The 21,725-nt window shown below is 34.5% G+C and overlaps 1 protein-coding gene across 2 annotated transcripts; it reads right to left on the bottom strand.

Annotated features, from left to right (window-relative positions):
- Positions 1 to 3,964: 3,964 nt before the first annotated feature.
- Positions 3,965 to 13,138, bottom strand: LOC121420821 (tyrosine-protein kinase receptor Tie-1-like). Of its 2 annotated transcripts, XM_041615453.1 has the most exons (5): positions 12,961 to 13,138; positions 11,356 to 11,461; positions 5,126 to 5,222; positions 4,499 to 4,598; positions 3,965 to 4,024 (listed from the first exon to the last, which is right to left on the bottom strand). In XM_041615453.1, the coding sequence occupies exons 1-5, from the start codon at positions 12,982 to 12,984 to the stop codon at positions 3,965 to 3,967; spliced, it is 387 nt and encodes a 128-aa protein (XP_041471387.1). In that variant the 5' UTR covers positions 12,985 to 13,138. The 2 variants fall into 2 exon arrangements, 1 of the variants encoding a protein (XP_041471387.1); XR_005970841.1 differs by lacking the exons at positions 3,965 to 4,024; positions 4,499 to 4,598; positions 5,126 to 5,222; positions 11,356 to 11,461 and adding an exon at positions 12,551 to 12,647.
- Positions 13,139 to 21,725: the final 8,587 nt, after the last annotated feature.

Raw genomic sequence — 21,725 nt, 5'->3', positions numbered from 1 at the left:
TAATAAAAAATATCCAAGTTTGTGAAAAGATTTAGACTTAATGTTCAGAAAATATTTCATATTTTCCCTTATCCCTTTTTGTTTCTTTCCTTAACTTGTTTGTCTTGTTCCTGAAATATATATATATATATATATATATATATATATATATATGTGTGTGTGTGTGTGTATGTGTGTGTATGTACATAAAATTATATAAATATATATTTTTATAATGTATTATATGTACATACATATATATATATATATATATATATATATATATATATATATATACATATGTATATATACACACACGAAAAAAAAGTAAGTACCCCCCCCCCCCAATCAAATTGCTGTAACTTTTGAACGAAATTATTTTGAGATATATTTCGTAGGTGGTTTTCTATACACTCATTAAGCAACTCCTGGGGAAATATGAGATTGATCAGTTGAGTCATGCATGAGTAATCAAAGATTGAATTAAAAATGTCCATTTTTGAAAGTCACAAGAGTTGTGTTTCAGATTGTGCAAATACAAATTTGCTTTTAGGTGAATTTTATGGTGTTATACTGCTTTACTATCCATCATTTTAGCCACTCCACACATTTTGATATCGTACCATGGTTGAGTGACAACATGGTATTGCAGGGGCCGCGGAAACGGGTGGGGGGGTTCAGCCCCCCGCCCCCCCCCCCCAATTAAAAAAAAAGCATTTAGAAAAATGTAAAAATGACTATACGATTGTGATTTTTTGCATGGTCAGCCCCCACCCTCCCACGTTTGGCTCCTGTATTGTGACGTATCATCATAGGGGGTTATGGTAGTATATCCTTTACAACTTGCTAGATCATGTTAAAATATGAAAATGTTGGTGGCTCCCCCGAGTATAGGCCTCTCTTCCATTCTGGGTCCACACTGATTTGCCCATAAATTAAACTGATCATGAGAAATTGTTACGAAAAAAATACATTTATGCCGTATAAAGAGTATTCATTCTTAAGTTTTCGAATGTGCTCGCTCAACCATGAAACGTTTGAAGTTCGGAAAGTGTGTGGTGATAGAAATGATGGATGATAAAACAAAAACATTTGAAACCGTATTTGCCCTCAATATTCACTTTATTACCCTTTAAAATGAGTCTGTAACATTGAAAATACAAATTTTTCCACTTTGATACGTGCCCACTCATCCATTAATAAACATATTGATTTCATTTTTGCACAGAATTCTGCCCATAGGTTGAGAAACATTACTGCCAAATGACATTGCTAAAGACAGCCTTGAAAAAAAGTTCCATAATATCGAATGAGGGGTTACTCATTCTTAAACATATGCACCCATAATGTACACAAGTCTATGAGCGAAGAAGTCAAAATTTTCACAAATATAAATGAGGGTTTGTTTCATGGACAGTTTTTGCTACTTCTGCAAACAGTTATTTCATGAAACTTCGCTCATGGCTTCAGAGTAACACTATCCAAAAGGCACAATTCGACACACATTGCTTTTGGTTTTGCATCACTGCCAGTTTCATTAGCAGTTATAATATTCAGTGTCATATTTTCTTACAGTTCCCTTGTGAAACTTTTCAACAGTAGATTTGTTTCCCTCTACCCTTTTGCTCTAAAACACGGCCCAGTGTGATGAAAGTATGTTTTGTGTAATTTGAACATAAAGCTCTAAAGCACATTCGAAACAAACAGTTTGAGAACTAACTGCATTCGCCGAGTTCCGGTAAATGGGCGACAATTAACTGCGTACACAATATGTAGGCCTGGGGTTCACGTCAAAATTTCGATTAAAACCATCATGTGTGCATGTATATTTATTTATTTGTTTATTCACACATATTTAAACATGTTCACAAGATCAGAGATAAAATTACTGTTTTGCATCTTGGTCCTAATGTATAAAAAGACATGATAAGATAGTAATTACAAAGATAGGCATATATCAAAGAACAGGGTAAGACATAAAAATATCAGCGTAATACAAATTCAACATGAAAACATTACTGATCATCTTATTATTAATGGTAAAAAAAATAGATAGGCTTATATGAATAACAAGGGTAGGTATACATATAACCTGATAAACTACAGTATATAAACAATTGCGAAAAAAGAAAGCAGGGGCTAAAAGTGAATTATGAATAGACAGAATAAAATTGTGATGTAAATAACTGAAAATATATAAGTTCAGGGATGGGAATTATCATGACATACATGTATTAGATTTAGATTTTTTGTATAGAGACTTAAACACATCTAAGGATTGAGCATTTTGGAAATTTGTGGGTAATTTATTCCATACTTTGGCACCGGCATACTTAAAGGATTGACAAAAGAGTTGAATGTTAGGTTTTGGTGGTACGACATTAAGGGAGTTAGCATTACGAGTGTTCAATCCATGCCTGTCAAAGTACATTTCTATTTCATTGCATAATCGGGATGGGACAAGACCGTGAACACATTGGTACATTAAAGTTGATTAGAAGTAATCACGGCGATCATCAATCGTTTGCCAGGAAAGTTTGTTCATTAAGTGGAGACCAGAATCTGTATTATAATCATAGTTAGAGTTTAAGTGACGGGTCGCTCTTTTTTTTGAGTCTCAATAAGGGTAATTTCAGTTTGTTAGGGCAGTTGCCCCATACTGAGACACCATAATCGAGACATGGTTGTATAGACGATATATATAGAGTATTAAGTAAAGTTTTGTTTAAAAATTTTGCTAATTTGCCAAGGTAGTAAATCTTGTAAGCAGTTGATTTGCATAAGTGTCTTAAATAGTCATTCCACTTTAAATTTTCATGTATGATAATACCCAAATACCTGATAGAATGAACTTGCTCTATGAGTTCATTATCAATATAGATATTAAGACATTCTGTTGACTTTGTAGAAATTAACATTGTCTTCGTTTTATTAACATTTATCTTAAGACGATTTCTTTTATACCAGTTATCTAGTGTGTTTACCGTATTTTGTAAATCTATAGTAACATTATGTATATTATCGCCAGTAACATAGATAACTACATCATCGGCATAAATAGAACATACAGCATTAATTAAGGCCTTCTGATATATCGTCAATACATAACAAAAATAGAACAGGAGCAAGTACACTGCCCTGTGGTACCCCTACTGGTAATTCCTTTATAGAGGAGTTTTTACCCTTTGAAGAAACAAGTTGTTTTCTTCCAGTGATATAGTTAGAAAACCATTTTAATTCTTTGTCATAAATTCCATATTTCTCTAGTTTAAACAAGAGTAATTGATGATTAACACAGTCGAAACATTTGAAAATGTCAAGAAAACATGAGCCAATTAATTCTTTATTGTCAAGAGCCTCGTGAAAATCACCAATTACCCTGTGACGACAGGTGATGGTAAAATGATGAGGGAGAAATGCATATTGATCGACATTGATCATATCGTTCTCTTTAAGATAGTTTAATAATTGCATTTGAACTTCTTTTTCTTTCATTTTAGATACGTGGCATACTACAGATATAGGTCGATAATTTGTAATGTCATCTTTGTTCCCCTTGCCCTTGTATAGAGGGGTAGTGCGGGCAATCTTCCAATCACAGGGTATGTCACCTGTGAACAGGAATAGTATATTGCAACATGCATGATCTATAAGCGTGCCCATGCTTTGTTTGACCCACGAAGACCGATCATATATAACATTTTCGGACATGAAAATAGTACGTATGAAATATACTATAGTTCCCCCCCCCCCCCTATTTTTGTTCTTCTTATGGACATTCTCGCGGCCCACCTGACAGAGTTTCGCGGCTCACCGGTTGAGAAGCGCTGGATTAAATGACTTGCTCGCAGGCGTAGGTACATCGGACGGGTATCGAACTCTGGACTTCCGATGTATAGTCAGGCACCGGAGACCACTCGGCAAAGGCACCTCAATCTCAGCACATAATCATTATGTAAATCTTACAGGATGCTTTAATCATAATTCAAATATCAATAGCAGATGCGTAGACTCCTTCATCCAAGTCATTAAGTGACAGGTAGCTCTGTGAAAAAATAAACGATTTAAAGACAGCAGACTTTTGTCAATATGATGATTGTAAGTCATGTAAATAGATATTGTTCAGCCTTGTATATCAAGCAAATTCCTAGTTGAAGTTTCGAGGTAGTTATAGTTCAATATTTATTTAATATAAGTCAATATCAGCAATTACAAAGCAAGAACAAAATGAAAAGCGGGGAATGATATATGCACATAGAAATGGGAAGGGAAACAATGTTAGACGAAATAGGTACTCAAATCAAATCTCCTCTATTGAAAATGAAGAGCATTTTTTATCTGCATGGTACTCTATCCATAGTTTGTTGGAATACGGGGAACACTCCATGGTTAATGATTACAGCCGTATTTCATAGTAAAATGATACAATTAAATCAATCATGAATGGCTTATAAAAATAAAGGCAAGCTGTAGCGTGAAATCGATTTGTTTGGAAGAAAGAATCGAAGTTTAATCTTACATGAGTCTTTTCTAGAATCCTTTCTAAATCCTTCAAGATCCGGTCAAAGTTGGTCCTATTTCTAGGGTCCTTCTCCCAACACCCCGTCATAATCGCATACCTGCAAATAAGAGAATAACTCTTTATACACCGCTGTTAAATTCATAGGGCTTTTCCATTGGCGATTAACACATTCTATTTAACAGTGCATGAGTTGTTTTACTCTAATCCCCGCCTGGCCCTTTTGACAACTAATTTGTATCTAGTCAAATACGCAATGACATCATGTTATCTAGAATTAATGCAGACAGATAATTTAAAATGTATGATTAAAGAACGGCTTTGTTGCTCTGAACAGGAAAGGCTACCTGGAATTATTACCAATATAATTCATCACTGCTAAATCTTATCAAAATCACATCGCATTTTGACATGATAATATTCAAGGCACCTGCTATTGTTAGGTTTTATGTCAACATATTTGATAATGAAACTGTGTAGTTTCCTTTATGTTTTTATATCTGTAAAAAATATGGAGTTATTGATTAATTGATACAGTGTCATGAACTACTTATGCGTCTGTCTAGACATTTCCTTAAAAAACACTTATTATCTAAGGTTAAGACGGCTGAGTAAAACTGAAATTACACTTCTTGCGCACAGTGACGAGGGCGTGGCATCTGGTAACCATTAGCAACCTTCGTCTGGACAGTGGTAAATGTCATATTAGGGTATGGCCTTGCACCTATCAGCATCAGAAGAAGATAAGAACAAGACTCGATGCAATACATTGTAATTGATAGCCGGTCTAACAGGACTAAAATGTATCGTACAACATTCCTCGACAAGCGTCATCAAGATGGTGATATTCAGCCTTTCGTGCTCTCCATAAAGATATTTGCATTAATGACTCTTTGATTTTTATATTTCCATTATTCATTCTTCCATTCCAATGAAAGATGACACGCAACCGACATGAAGGCATACGAAATGTACAAAGTAAAATAGATTTTAAAATCGAACATTGAAACTAAAGCGAAAAAATATGAACTTATATGATGCACTATTCAACTATATGTGATTCTGAGATGCATACAACCTGGTATTAAAGACATTGATGTTTCATGTTACCATTATCATTGTAACTGATGATATTGAAACTTTTATAGCAACAACATGAAAAATCCATAATTTATTGTTCGAAATAGATTTTTAAATGGAAATATTATTGAATCGTTTAGCACCAAACAGGGTAGCGGCAAATTCCACCTATTATCTCTGATATCACGGATCACTTCCCAATATTTGCAAATTTCTCAATTTTACCGAAGACTCAACAACCTTCTAAAATATACACACGATTTTTTTCTGAGGCCAATATTAACACATTCAAAGAAAGACTTGATGAACTAGACTGGGGTATATATTTATAATATGAGTGAAGTAAATCATTGTTTTGACGATTTTATGGATAAATTGACTAATTTATTTAATGAATGTCTCCCGGTAAGACAGTCTAATCAGCGTAGTAGGAAAATAAGTCCCAGATCTCCATGGATCACAGCAAGCTTACTCAGATGTATAAATAGGAAGAATAATCTTTATCTGAAATATAAAGCAAAGCCAACTGTGAATAAGAATAAATCCAGATAATTAAATTACAAAAGCACACTGACAGGGCTATTACGAAAAGAAAAAAATAATTATTTTTCTTGCCAGTTCACAAAATGTTAAAGAGACGCAAGAAATACATGGAAAATTATAAATGAAGTATTGAATAAACATGAAAAGAAAAATTCTGTATCTAAGATATAAATCGATAATAGAATCATTGATAATGTACAAGAAATTTCCGATCACTTTAATAACTTTTTTCTAGAGATTGACCAAAATTTAGCCGGTAAGATACCCAGGGTAGATCCAGCTTTTTATAAAAGGGGGGTTGCGGTGGTATGCGAGGGAGCGTAGGGACCGAGTCCAAGCGAGCGGAGCGAGCGAGGGGGAGGGAAAAAATTTGAAAATCTGTGTGTGAAAATGGCGTTTTCTTGCATCTAAAACACCACTATTTTTGGTATAGAGGTCGTTGCCAAATTAACCCCCATGAAAATTAGTAAAATTAAGTTGCATTTTCCTGCAATGTAAGGCCAGTTAACAACACAGATACAAAGAATTGGGGACCTTGGAATAAGCACTGTTAGCCTAATACTTTTATTATGAACAGCTTGTCATTGATACTCACTGCCAAATCTCAGTCAAATATGATGGACTGGCAGAAGAGACGCCTTGGATGTTTCTGTACAAATCCCTGTGACAATTGTTCGCCCACCCAACCCCCCCCCCCCCCCCCCCCTAAAAAGAAATAATAATAACAATAATAATTATAATGATAAATGAAATAAATACATAGAAATAGAATTAAATAAAATTACAAGTTAAAAAAAAGGTTAAGATTTAAAAAAATGGTCCCGGATTTTTTTTATTTTTTGGGGGGGAGGGGTGTTACACTACAAATGTAATAATCGCCCACAAATGTAATAACGCCCACAAATGTAATAACACTTTACCCACAAATGTAATAACGCCCACAAATGTAATAACACTTTACCCACAAATGTAATAACGCCCACAAATGTAATAACACTTTACCCACAAATGTAATAATGCACTTTACCCACAAATGTAATAATGACTTTACCTACAAATGTAATAAATTTGAAGTGATTTTTGGCGAATTCGTTCTAACCTAATATCCTATAGTAATGCGTTCATATAGCACAAAAGTTCAAAGTCTTTTTTCCAGACCCGGTTAATGAAATATTACAGTACAAGTCCAAGTCTTTTTCCAGACCCGGTTTTTCAAAATTATAATATACGTCCAAAGTCTTTTTACCAGACCCGGTTGTTTCAAAATTATAATATACGTCCAAAGTCTTTTTTCCAGACCCGGTTAATTCAAAAATTATAATGCAAGTCCAAAGTCTTTTTTTCAGACCCGGTCGTTTCAAAAGTTATAATATACGTCGGTGAGGGGTAAAGACAACACTCTTAAGCCCAGGCATTTTAAGTGGGTTTAATTTTGAAGATTGGTCTCAGCTGTCATTTTTTTTCAATATTTCTTTATCTTTTAAATAACCGGGTCCAGACGAAAGACTAAGCATAATACTCGTGTTATTCCACAAGAATAAGAATATGAGTCTTTTGTTTTTAGGATTGTTTAAATAATTTTTAAATCACCGGGTCTGGAATAAAGACAACGCTCTAAACGTGTGCTTTTCTACATGCATGGTCTTAATTTGGAGGATTGTTGGTTCTTAGATTCGTTGTTGGGGGTTGAGTTTTATTGATTTTTTATTCCTGAAATAATTGTGTCTGGAGGAAAGTCGATCTTCGACAATCGGTCTTCATGTTGTTCCACAGTAATTAGATTATTGGGTATTCGTTTTAGAATATTTGTAAAAACTATTTTATTTTTCAAATAGTAACCAAGTCTGGAGAAAGGATGTCTGCTTTACCCACGCGTTATTACAATGTTTTGTAGGGGTAGTAGTATTATTTTAAAAAAGACATATTTTTACTGGGTGAAACTTTGGAAATTTGGTCTTACATTCGAAGTTTTTCAGTTACGTTTTTTAATAGCCGGGTCTAGAGGAAACAGTACGTTTAAAACTCGTGTGTTATTCCACGAGAATAAGAATATAAGGTCTTATGTTAGAAGATTTTTTTTTCGTAACTGTTTTAGGTCTGGAATAAAGACAACACTCTAAACCTCTTTTAAAACAGGTTCTTATGTTGAAGGTTTGTTTGGTCTTAAACTTTGATTTTTTTAATTCTTACTATTAGCGTTTTTTTTAAGAAAAAAAATGGTCGGGCTGAAAGACTACGTTATATATCCAGCATTAATAAGATTATGGTGTCTTTATACTGTTTTTAAACTGTTATTCATAATGTGTTTAAATAACAGGTAACCGGGTCTGGAGAAAAGACTATGCTTGATTCTCAACAATACTCTTAGTGCATATATTCACAATATACACCGTATAAGTTGAAACAACAACAAAGACATTAATTCCACTAGTTTTAATTAACTGGGTCTGGAGAAAAGACTAAGCTCGATTCCCATTTTTTCCACAGGAATATCATTATCATATCTTAGTTTGGACTTATATTATAAATTTTGAAATAACTGGGTCAGGAAAAAGACTTTGGACTTATTAAAATTCTTGAAACAACCGGGTCTGGAAAAAAGACTTTGGATTTATATAATTTTTGAAACAACGGGTCTGGAAAAAAGACTTTGGATTTATTTATAATTTTTGAAACAACCGGGTTTGGAAAAAAAGACTTTGGACTTTTATTATATTTTTTTAAACAAACTCCAGATAGTAAATTGGTTGAAAGAATGTTCAATGCTCCTTTGTCCATTGACACAACTCCTTTTGTTTAAAGCAAATGACCACACACCCATCACCTGTTTGCACAGATTGATGTGGTAGCCTTATCCCTGCATTGTGGTTACTGTTCCTCCTAAAGGCGATAGTGAGGTATACTTTATCCTCCATCCAAACTCCTTCCCAGATAATGGCTCCCTGACTTCAGGTGCAAATAAACTTTCATTTGTTTATGCTCTACCCTTCTTTCCTGATTAGTCGATACATTGTTTAACTCCTCCCCTTAATAGTGCAAAACTATAGTTGTACCCCCAAAATAATTAAGAAAGGACTTCTCTCTCCGTCTCTTGAAGAGAGGACATCGTTTGCTTGGTCTCCCTCGCCATCCCTTTTTAGGGGCTACCATATGGCCTTTGTCGGAGAGTACCTAATATTATAACCATATGATTATAACCATATAATTTCCTACTGTTTATATATCTTATATATTCATCCTTCATTGGTATTTATCATCTTTAGAATAAATGCTAATGAAATATAATCACTGTGTGACAGACTATTAATTTGTCTCGGATCTTGTCTTGTAACACTAAAAATCGTCACGCTACTACTATCATCTTTATAGTGTTACACTATCTTGTCCCTAATCAACAAAGTAGCTAACTCTTTTTGACAAAGGCTCCCATACGATAGCAATGTTTTTAGATTTTTCTAAAGCGTTCGACACAATAGATCACCAAATTCTTTTATATAAACTGTCACATTATGGTATTAGAGGCTTTGTCTTAGACTGGTTCCGTAATTATTTACACGAACGCCAACAAATGTTAGCATTGAAAATCATATGTCACAATTTAGAAATATTAATTGCGGTGTCCCTCAGGGTTCCATACTTGGTCCGCTGCTTTCCATACTTTATAACAACGACTTTAACAGATCCTCGGACTTATTTCATTTACTTTGTATGCAGATAATACCAATCTTTTCTTTCACACACAAACATAGAAACTCTTTATCAGACAGTCAACTCCGAATTAAACTTAGTGTCAACATGGGTTAAGGCCAACAAATTATCCCTAAATCTAGAAAAAAACTAATTTCATGTTATTTAGCAACACATTTAATGAACTACCTTATCCAATTCTAATAGATAACATACAAATAAAACAAGTAATTATAACAAAATTTGTAGGTGCATTCATTGATGACAAACTTCATGGAAATATCACATTAATAATATATGTAAGTTTATATCTAGAAATGTTGGTGTAATAAGCAAGCTCAAATGGGTATTCCCCCTAACATTCTATTTTTTTTTATATTCAACATTAGTTTAATTACCCCACTTGAATTACGGAATACTCGCCTGGGGAAACATTAAAATAAAGTACTACTCTTACAAAAAAAGCTATGCGGATCATAAGTCGCGTTGATTTTAGACATCATACAGACGGCTTTTCCACTCAAACAATATTCTAAAAATTTACGATATTTATCGATTGAATCTTGCGATTCTCATGTATCAGTATAACAATCAAGGGTTACCCTCAATTTTTAACATATTTCGAGTCAATAATGAAACTCACCGTTAACCAACTAGACAAATCAATTTGTATCACCTGCCAAGGACTCGTACAGCATTTACACAGAACACTTTTATATTTACTGCCCCCAAATTTTGGAATTCCCTTCCCCTGAATACGAGAGATAGCTTAAGTATAGGTACATTTAAATTTAAATCACTACTTGCCCCCTACTCACAACGAACCTCAATTACTTGATAATAATCATACAGACCCCACCTCCACCGACCCTCTTTCCCCACTCCCTTTTCTTTGTTTTTTCTATATTTTTTTTGTATCTTATTCTTTCTCCTTGTCCTCTGTCCATTTTTCTGTTTTTTTTTTGTTTTCTTTGTTTTGGTTGTTTGTTTTTTGTGTTTTGTTTTGTTGTTTTAGCATCCATGACCATGCATTTATTTTCCATATGTTCAGCGATTTTCCTACGATTTTCCTTACGATATTTACATTATTTACGTATTTGAGAGATCAGCGTCCAACAAGCCAAGCTTCTAAGCTGGTCTCTTTTCATTTCATCCCTTTCCTTTTTAACATACACACGAATACCCATGGTTTTAAGAATGTTAGGTTTTATAAAATGATGATATAAGTATCGTATTTTGTTTTTGTATAATTGCCCAATCTTTGCAAATATAAGGTCGTTACTTTTGTTCATTTATGTAATTGTATTTATGTAATTGTATTTATGTATTTGTATTTATGTATTTTTGACTTGTATGTGAAAAATGAAAAGAAAAGAAATGAAATAAATCAATAAATCTAAATGGTCTTTAATAAGCGGCCGGGGTTTGAACTCCCGAACTCCCTGTTGCGTGGCGGAAGCTCCAGTACACACCAGTATGAAAATTTTGCTCCATACACAGGACATAAATTTATGTAATATATACTAATACATGTTTCTATTTATTACCTAACGTTACGATTTCCCACAATACGATACCAAAAGACCAGATGTCTCCTTCTGTTGTTGGGTCACTCGCTACCATGGTTTCTGGTGAACTCCATCTTGTGGCTTTCTAAGAAATGAGTATGAAATGAAAAGGTGCTAACAATTATCGCATTTCATTGAGAAACAAATATATTTGAGGATAGCTATCAGCCGCTTATCCAGGATTTTTTCTGAAGGGGTATCATTTTGTCACAAAAAGAGGACAAGCAACAAAAAAGAAATCCACAAGAAGTCATCACTCCAATATAAAGGTCGTTTGGTAATCAGAAGAAAAATGAAAAAGCCCCCCCCCAAAAAAAAAAACAAAAAAAAAAACGGAAAACCACACACATAATCCGTTCTCTATTACTGTGGCAATTTTAACAGTGTGCGCCCCTCTCCCCCCCCCCTCCCATTGATCCCAGTCTAGCAATGACTTTACTTAATCCAAGTTGACATTTGTTGATCTTCAATGTTAATAAATACACGTGTTTAAATTTATTGCAATTGCACATGCGTCATTAGCAGGCTCTCAAGTCTGACTGTAATAAGACACAACCCTGGCTCAGTCCATTTTTTCTTAAGATATGAATTGCCTCCTGGATGTCGTATACTTTATACGACATTTTATGAAACAAAATATTTTTTTCGCTTGCTCGCTTCTCTTTCACACATTTTTTCAACAGTTAATGTGTAATCTTTGTTTTACCCCCAACAAATTCAGCTCGTAAGCCCCTGAAGCAACGCAATGAACTCTAAAGATTAAAAATCATATCCTCAAACTGGGCGATTCTAGACGAGTATTCCAGTTTTTATCTATTGGTAAAATCAGGTTCAATTCGGTGTCTTTATTTCAATGTATTTCAGTAATATTATTAGAACTGGCAGAGTGTTTGGTATATACATATATATAAATCTATTTACCACTGTTTATACCCACCAAATGCAAAAATCAAAAGAACACAACATCTTTCTAATTCATCCAGTTAATTCGACGCTCGAAACAATACCAAATTACATAACCACAATAAGAGATGATTTCGTCTCCGACTGATTTTCATTGTTGTTGTTTGGTAAACACCTAGCATGCCTTTTTAGCATCTAGATAAATAAATTTATTGTTCTGGCGAAAATTCCATAGCAGATACTGTATTAGATATTGTACTTACATCTTGGTCAGAAAACAGTGAACTGAATAGTCCATAATCTGATATCTTGCATTGTTTTCTTTCTCCTAGTAACACATTGTGAGCACAGAGAGTTCCATGAATAATCTAAATTTGTAAAGAAAAAATATAATGATGAATAAAGCAATCATTATAAGGAGAATCTTTTGCCACGAAACCCTCCAATTAACATCGGATCCTCCTCGAAAATTCAGGGTGTTTTTTCTTGGGGGGGTCTATTATATATTTTCAATGTCCAAATGTAAAAGAAAAAGTTCGAAAATCACACTCTAAACATTCTATTTTCCCTCCTTATCAGCCCCAGTCTAATCATTTTTATTAACATACGCCAAGGTCATAGATTTAGGAATACCTTATCAAACCCCTTTTATGGAATCACAGCTGATTGGTATCAAATTACCTGTTTAGATGCAAGAAACTGCATTCCTTTAGCAACCTGCCAAGCCAAGTTAAGAAGTGTACCCTCAGCAATACGAACACCGTTTGGCTTGAGATTACTGTACGTAGGTTGAGATTGCACCCCTGAAGTCTGTAGATGGGTAAGTAGTGTACCACCTGAGATGAACTCATACAGGATACTACCTACATGAATAGAAGATCGTTAGAGAAACGTAGACTCATTAACCATTTTTAGTAAACCATCGGATTCTGCCTGAAATTTGGAGAATTATTTGAAATGTTTCATTGAGTTCCAGGTTGCCACATGAGAGGTGAGAAGACCTTATCACCACCACCACCACCACTTTTCCTAACTCCTGGTGGTATTTTGCCCATTAAAATCTGCACTTTGCAAACTCTCGCTCAATGCCTCTGAAGGGGAAGGGGCAAATAAGCAATATATCGGTTATTCAAAATAGTGAGGATACCTTTCACTGGGTCTTTCACAAATGTTATTTCGAATATCGATATTTTTCAAGAGTTTTCACTTACCTTGTTCTTTACAATATCCGAGACATTTGACAATATTTGGTTGATCCGATAGCTTGTAAAGTATCTTGATGGCTTGAAGTACTTGTAATGACTTTGTCACGTGATCTTCGTATATATATATATAAAAGATATAAATTACATAACAATTAATTTTCATTTTTTCAAATAGATTTTCATTGGCAGGGGCGGATAAAAGAATCTACTAAAAGAGGGGAACGTCTTAAAAATTACAAACAAGAGGGATGTTTTCAATCCTTATCAGGAATTTTTCCTCATGACTATATTCTGGACAAGCGAACAGAAATGAAAAAGTATACATTCGTTATTCAAAAGGGCACGTGCCTCCTTTGATTACCCCCCCCCCCCTCCGCCTAGTCTGCTGGGCAAACCCTTCGCTCGAGTTAAGGGTCTGAATGTGCAGCCTACTCATGCCTTGTGTGTACTGAAGGGTCTGTGCCTGCAGACTACCCACCCCTTCCAATGCAGGTTTGGTTTGTTAATTTAATGGTAGGGGAATCCGGTCGCATGAACACTATTGAATTAATTGTAATGGCTTACTTTCAAAAATGAATTTACATATATCCAGAATGACATCCCACCATGATTAGATAATAATAACATTTAATTTTCAATTGAAATTATAAATGAAGCATGACCATAAATAGTTCGAATTTCTGTCGTTGTAAACTGGTTTGTAACACATTATTCTTAACGAAGCGGGTTACAAAACATCACCTGGAATTTGCCTGATAACAACATCGAGATGTTTTTGGTTTGATCGGAGGTCTCCCTTCCATACCTTGCCGAAGTCACCCCGTCCAATCGAGCCAAGTCTGGTGAAGAATGTCACGTTTTCACGAGTGATGACGAAGGAGTGGGATGAGTCAGGTTTTAACTCTGTGTATGCTACATTTTTAGAAACATAATAATAGTAACAGTCAGTTCTTTTATAGCGCGTAACGCATTATGAATAACGTCTCTATGCGCTTCCAAAAGAATCGGATATTATTACCCAGGCGGTAGCTCAAGCAGCATGTCCAGCGCTCCGCATTTTAAGGAATAAATCCCAGCCAGGTACCTATTCACCACACTGTGGATAAATTTCTTGCTGAAGGAAACTACGCCATGGCTTGGCTTTTAACCCACGACCCTCTGCTTCAAAGCCGGAGACTAATCATCTGGCCACAACGCTCCACATATAACATTCTCTGATAATTACACTACTTTGCATAAAACTCCAAAACCAATCAATCCATATGAACTACAGCAAAAGTTACATTTTTATTCGACAACCATGGACTTCAAGGGGTGTTCTATATTTCTTAAAAATCTTAAATTAATATAATAAATTGGAAATTCAAAGCGCCAACAGTGCTTTTCAATGCACAAAAATGAATTACGTACATGTATATGCGTTTAAATTTTAGATTGCATTTACATGTAGTTATTTAGATCTCATTTGGAAAAGTAAAATGTTCATCTGTTCATGAGATGATCTGAATACCATAAATTATTGACCAGAGTGTATGAATAAGTCATCACATATATGTGTAAAACTTAAGTACAATACAATCAGGTAGAATACTCTTCAAAACAGATATATGAAATATGACCAAGGAAATGTAATTGACCTCAAAAACATCATTTTGTCCCTACCATGTAGAATGAAAAGGAATATAGAAAAAAAAATGTTTTATCGCGTACCTCTATCTCCGCTTTGAATCATCTCATAAGCTACGTTGTCATTCAGCTCATGTTGTATATTAAATTCATCTCTGTACAAGAAAAAAATTGTTAAAATATATTTGATTCCGTAATGGGATAACGTGTAATGAATAGATCATATTTTTTTTACACCTATTCAACAGCCCAAATTTACACATTTTCACAACAACCATGTAATATGCGATTGGCAAATGATTATTATAAAAAAAAAATGAAAATCTATTGTGGATTCTAAATAAGGAGATTGGGCAAATGTAAGGTCATATGTCAAGTATTTAAAAAAAATACATATATATCTAAATAAAATGATTCAGAATGAATGGAAACAAGGAATCAGAATGATTAATCCACTGTATTGTAGTAACCAATTCTCTCGATGTTTTTAAAGCTTAAAATCTATCATACATTAGATATGTAGTGGTTCTGACTCTCGCCTTGTAAAGGGTCTTGTGTTCGAATCCCACCGCGGTCTAGCGTCCTTTGGCAAGGCGTTAATGCACACTTTGCCACTCTCGACCCAGGTGCTAAATGGGTACCCGATAGGATGCGAAAGATATTGTATGTTTGATTTTGCCAGCGCCATAATGTCGCTGCGATGAATGCAAGGAATGCTCCCCAGGGAGTGGAAATTGTGCACTTTTCGTGCTTGATTGAAATGAATCCAATGACCGGGGTAATAATATGCTGTAACGCGCTTGGGCCATTCTGGAAAAGCGCTTTATAAAAATTGGCTATTATTATTATTATTACCGTTTGGCTGAGCAGCGCTCTGCTCGCATCGCGCGCACAGCTCGCAAATCGGGGGGGGGGGTCAAAAAACGTACAGTTAACTTTTTCCCTAGGGGAAAAAATGGACTATGCGTGACGTCAGCAAGGAAAATGAACTATTTCATGGCAAACGTTTTTTCGTAGTAAAACTATTCCTTTTTTCTTTGTGTACACTCTCAATACAACAATCTTAAGTGAGGGATACAGTATTACATGTCTCATGGTTCAAAATGTCGTCCGTGTCTTGAGGGTACATCTGAATATAGTGTTTTAAAAACAAATTGTGTTTTTAAATATTGTATAAATATGCGTGAGGGTGGGTATTCGGTATGCGGTGTTCCATTTTCTGACAAAGGGGTAAAGGGGTGAAAGTGTTTACGTGTGGTGAGTGTGATGTTGAACGTGCGCTTATATGTAAAGTTCGTCAAGAGGGTGTGTGCGTACACAGGATAAGAGGATGTGTGCGTACACAGGATAAGAGGATGTGTGTAGCAAGGTGTGTGTGTGTAGTGTGCGAGTGTAAGAGAGAGGGTTTGTGAGCGCATGTGTGATAATGGTGCGGGCATGTGCGTGTGGGTTTGGGTATAACATAAGAGGTGTATGGGAGTGTATTTGATGTGTGTAAAAGTGTGTGGACGTGGAGGTTACTTAGAGTGAGAGGGTGCAAGGGTTTTGTGAGGTGAGTGGGTGGATGTGCGTGTTTGTGCACATGATATGGGGGTCAGCTGGGGATATGCCTGCGCTAAATAGATTGGTTTGGGATAATAAAGACTTGATACAGTATGAAATCATTTTAGTCATATAAAATGTGAGACTGGGTATTGCCTTCGAGGGTGTGTTTGGCGTGTGATCAACATTATTTGTTGTTCTACTTACCTTTTATCATTCTTCTTTGAATCATCAAACTCTAGAGAACATAAATAAAGATAGACATGTTTGTCGGTTTTAAGAGTGATGAGGATATGAAATGAAGTGTAAACCTGAGTGGCAAAAATAAATTCAAGATAGCATTCGAGATCAAGATGTTCTCCGCTCTTAACTTTCAGTTTAATCTTTCCATGATATAAAACATGAACAACTCGAGGACTGTTGAAGAACCCACCTACTTAAGTTTAATTACGGAAAAAATCTTTCTATCACAATTTTGGTGTCTGGTGTCAAGGGGAATAATGGTGTGATCTAGTAACCAATCTACCTTAGATGGATATTGGGCATCAGAGGAAAGTAATTACATCTTTGCGTTATCTTTTCTTTTATTTCTATGACCATCGCCGTATTCACAATTGTTATATACATCTATGTCATGTATTTTTACATAAAACATTAACGATGCTTACCAAGACCAAAGGGCAGAAAATGTATACAACTTTGCACCTTTACCATTTCTACACATATTACACCTGGAACACCTCTGAACGTGCTCCTCTTGTTGTAATAATTATACTCGTTGAATGTGTGATTTTTGTCACTTTTTACCTCTAGATCTCCCCCCCCCCCCCTTTATTTTACCTCTCCTTCGTAATTATTAAAGCAAGTGCAAACACATGTCGTTACCTTATCTTCTTTTGTACTCCCATTTAGTAGACATATCAAAGGAACTGATGAATAACAATTACCTGCTTTATTCCTTCTCCTAAAGAGTATGAACTGTACAATATTGACTGAGATAGAAGCTACTAGAAGAATTGCTAAAACAGCTATCCCTGCAGAGGCTCCAGAACTCAGACCAGACGGTACACATGGGCATGGTGTAGGTTCGGGTGTGGTTTCTGTGTATCAAATAAGATCGATTTATAAATGATATTTCCTTACACATTAAACAATTTAGATAAAACATGATGGACTTTGCTGGCATCTATCACTTAACCTGTAATGATTGATTATACTCAAAGTAGATCATTTAATATTTCACGATCTTCTAATGCTAACGAAGATGCATTAACATTAATTAATTCTACAATAATGCATAACTTGTCAATGACTGTCTGATAAAGAAATATTATTTTTAAGTCAACAAACCTGATTTTTTGGCAACAGGATAAAGTTATACAGTAAAGCTCTGAATAGATTCTGGTATACTGTATGAAATGCTATAAGGGATTGTTTAAATGTTGGACGGATTTTTTAATTGATAGCAGTGTTCATCTGCTATTCTTTTAATAGCTGAGTGTTGTCAAACAGTAATCCAGGTTGTGTAAAGTTTATATGCATGTTCTTTTTTGGTTTCACCCTGTTTTTCAGCAAGTCAGTAAAAACAACATAACGAATTTATACATTTTTTGTAAAATAGCATTAATAGTAATATTTCAGTACACGCAAATATATGTATAAAAACACACACCCACGCAATACATACACACAAAAGAATACAGCATCTCAATTTGCTTAAAACATCGTGTATGTTGGATCCACAGTGAGTCTAAACATTGTACAGGGGAATTTCCCCCAGAATTATACACCATCAAAACATGAACAATACAGCGTGTTTATAGGCCTACCTGGTTTGAGAGAGTGTTCATGAATATACGATAAACGGACTTCGGCCTCTCTCCCTTGAATTTAAACTTACAGGACAATAAACCTAACAGAGATCAATGCATATCTTTTTATTGACCTAGCTCATGTTTGTATATCAGATGCCGAAATAAATAAAAAATAACTATGCAGTACTTCCCTATTACAATGATACAGCAATGAAACATTCAGTAGAGTACAACGTTTCTACCGGTTATATACATTTTCTACGTAGAAAATGTGTTTTTGATTACCAAAATTAGTATTTCCTATGAGAAATCATTTCATACACCGTTCATACGTTTTGCCCATCGACTTAATATCAGTTTTAATAATATTGAATTCTTTCATATGAAAATCTGAGTATAAACAGGTCAAATTTGTGTTCACGATAATTTGAAGTGGTTATAAAACTACCCAAGTTTTCTGTTCATCGCCAAGTACGTGTCTGTTTGATAAGGTCATGTGTATTTTTGTTAATGATTGTCCTCATAGATCTGTTTCCAATCGGTTTCTTTCTTCGAGAAACAATATTTGAAGTAAATCTACCTTTTTCTGATTCTGTAGTACTACGGCTGGGATGAAATTCCTCTGAAAAGTGACGGGGAAAAATCATACAAATGTCAAAAAGAAAAGGAAATCATGATTGTAAAATTGTAAAAATTAGAATTGTAAAACAAACCACATTCCTTCCATCGAAAACATACTAGTAAAATAATGATTAGATATCAACTATTGCTACACTTCTCAAATTAAAAAAGAAATAACCAAGAAACGAGAATCCCCTTATACCTACCATGCCTACCATCGCTTCACGACTTGTTTGATTTTTATTCAATTTCACTACTCATTTTCATATTTCGTTTTATTACTATCAATAATTAGCACCTGTCATTGATTGTTTCGTAATTATTCGGTTTCTTTATCCATGATCTGTTTTTTCCTAAGAAAGACGCACATCGCCAACCAGTCACCATGCCAACCCCGTCCAAATCTATATGATGGTAAAATTTTGTGCATTTCAAAAACTTGGGGGGAAAGATCATTTGCTTTTGCATGCCCCACTTTGTGGAATAGCCTTCCTGAAGACATAAAAAAATGTACCTCTGTCGAAACTTTCAAAAATCTTCTAAAAACTTTGCTATTTAACTCTTAGCTCTTTATGCGCCTTGAGCACTCTACAGAGTGGATTTGGCGCTTTACAAGTCTCATTATTATTATTATTATCTTGAAATTTGATAAAATACCACAATGTAAACAAACGTTACGAAAGTAGACGAACACTAAGAAAACTGAGGAGCGCCTTCGAAATGTTTTCTGAAATGAATGATTTTTAACACGACGCATTAGTTAGTTACATTTTTTTCTCATTTGGGGAAAACATAACTTTGCCACCATGTAAATCTAACTAGCAGACTCAAAGGGGAAGTTCACCCTGAAGAAAACTTTGTTGTAAAAATAGCAGAAAAAATAGTAAAAAATATTGGTGAGGGTTTGAGGAGAATCCAATTAAATCCAATTAAAGAGTAAGTTATAAGTGTTCAAAATTTTGGATTTCTGACGTCATAAACGAGCAGCTGCCCCGTGTTTATGTAATATAAAATGTATGAATTTCAAATTTTGTATGGTTCTTGATGACTTAATCTCGTTTTCTTTTCTTGATCGGGTGTGAAATGATTTGTCTATTGATATAAAAAAGTTACAGTGAAAGCCATTAGATAGATAGATAGATAACTGGTTTATTGATAAAAAAAATCATTGCGACAGAGTCGAATTGCGATGAGTTTACAAAGGTAAGTTTACAAAAGAGGCATTACAAAATCATAATAATCCAAACAAAGAAAATAAAAATATTAGTTAAGAAAAATATATCACATAATCATACATTCGTAATTTCATGAAAGTAATACATTTAGACACAATTTAGATGTATAATACGAGATCAGTTTGAAAACAAATACATGAATTCAGGGGAAAGGTAATAAAGAATATGCACGTGGATGGAGGGGAAAAATAAGTGAAGAAGGAAAGGAGGGGGGGAGAAGGTACTGAAGTTAAGGAGGGGAGAAATAAGAGAAAAGGTGAAACGGAAAAGGCATACAAAAGAAAGAGGAAGGATGGAGTGAAGAATCACACAGATTGAAATATTGATAATTTAATGAGAAAAAATTGACCCATATATGACAATGATACTCTATGTGATGAAATTATATTGGGTTACAGAGTGTGAACTATATTGGAAGATAACCCCCCCCCCCCCTTCCTGATCCGAACAAAGTACATGAAGCATTATCCCCGCCCTAAGAAATATACATCTCATTCTCTCACACACACAGCACACACATACACCCTCACACACACCATCATTAGCATATTCCTACAAACCTCAGGGGGAGAGTGTTCCAACGACAATGCTGTAACCATGGTAACAGATTTTAAAATTTTCCTCGCCCAAACATATTAAGACACAAGAACTGGCTAAAATTTTGAAATATATTAAAATAATTTTCCCTAAATATTTGTTATTAAATGAATAATTACTGGAATTTACATTTAAAACTGACTTGAAGTATATAAAAAATAAGAATATTGGTTTCAATTACTTAGTTCATTCGGTACTTGAGGTTTTATGTTCAATTTAGAGTTCGTTCGCAATTTCACCGAGTATGGGATAGTGCTATCCCTGAGTCTGTTTGTTCTGAATTTTATTTGCGGAACTTGGGGGCTCTTTCTAAGCCTCATAGAGAGGGCAGTTCTGGCGCCACTGGCATCAAATGGTGACATGGTCCTGACGGCTTGTTCAGTTCCTTAGCAAATTGGAGAACATTTCAGTTTTCTGAGAAAATGACATTTCATTGATTTTTTTTACCATTCGCTATGTATGAATGCTGCTCGCATATGACGTCACAAATCAAATAATTGAAATTCTAATAACTTTTTAATTATTTGATGATTTTTTCTCAAACCTTCGGCAATATTTTTTTATTATTTTTTCTGCTATTTTTACAATAAACTTTTTGTCAGGGTGAACTTCCCCTCTAAAATGAAATAAAATAAAAACAGAGACATACTCGAAATCAAAGTTAACATTATTTTTATTTGTAATATTCATTAACTTATGAGAAAAATCAGTAAAAAAAAAAGTTGATTTTCCCTCTATATTATGTTTATAAAATAAATAGACACAAAGAATATATAAATGTTGAATGAAATAGATCGAGTCAATTT

This window comes from Lytechinus variegatus, chromosome 8, assembly GCF_018143015.1.
Source record: "Lytechinus variegatus isolate NC3 chromosome 8, Lvar_3.0, whole genome shotgun sequence".
In the NCBI taxonomy this organism is placed as follows: Eukaryota; Metazoa; Echinodermata; class Echinoidea; order Temnopleuroida; family Toxopneustidae; genus Lytechinus; species Lytechinus variegatus.
Note: the sequence above shows the minus strand (reverse complement) of the source record. Positions and strands in the feature narration are given on the sequence as shown.

Bases quoted from the DNA above. Each gene is read 5' to 3' on its own strand.
- LOC121420821 (XM_041615453.1), bottom strand. From the start codon at position 12,984: ATGCAGTTTCTTGCATCTAAACAG. The intron at 11,462-12,960 runs GTAATTTGATAC...CTCATTTCTTAG, and splicing joins AGTTTCTTGCATCTAAACAG to AAAGCCACAAGATGGAGTTC. The intron at 4,025-4,498 runs GTAAGATTAAAC...ATTTTTTCACAG, and splicing joins GGATTCTAGAAAAGACTCAT to AGCTACCTGTCACTTAATGA.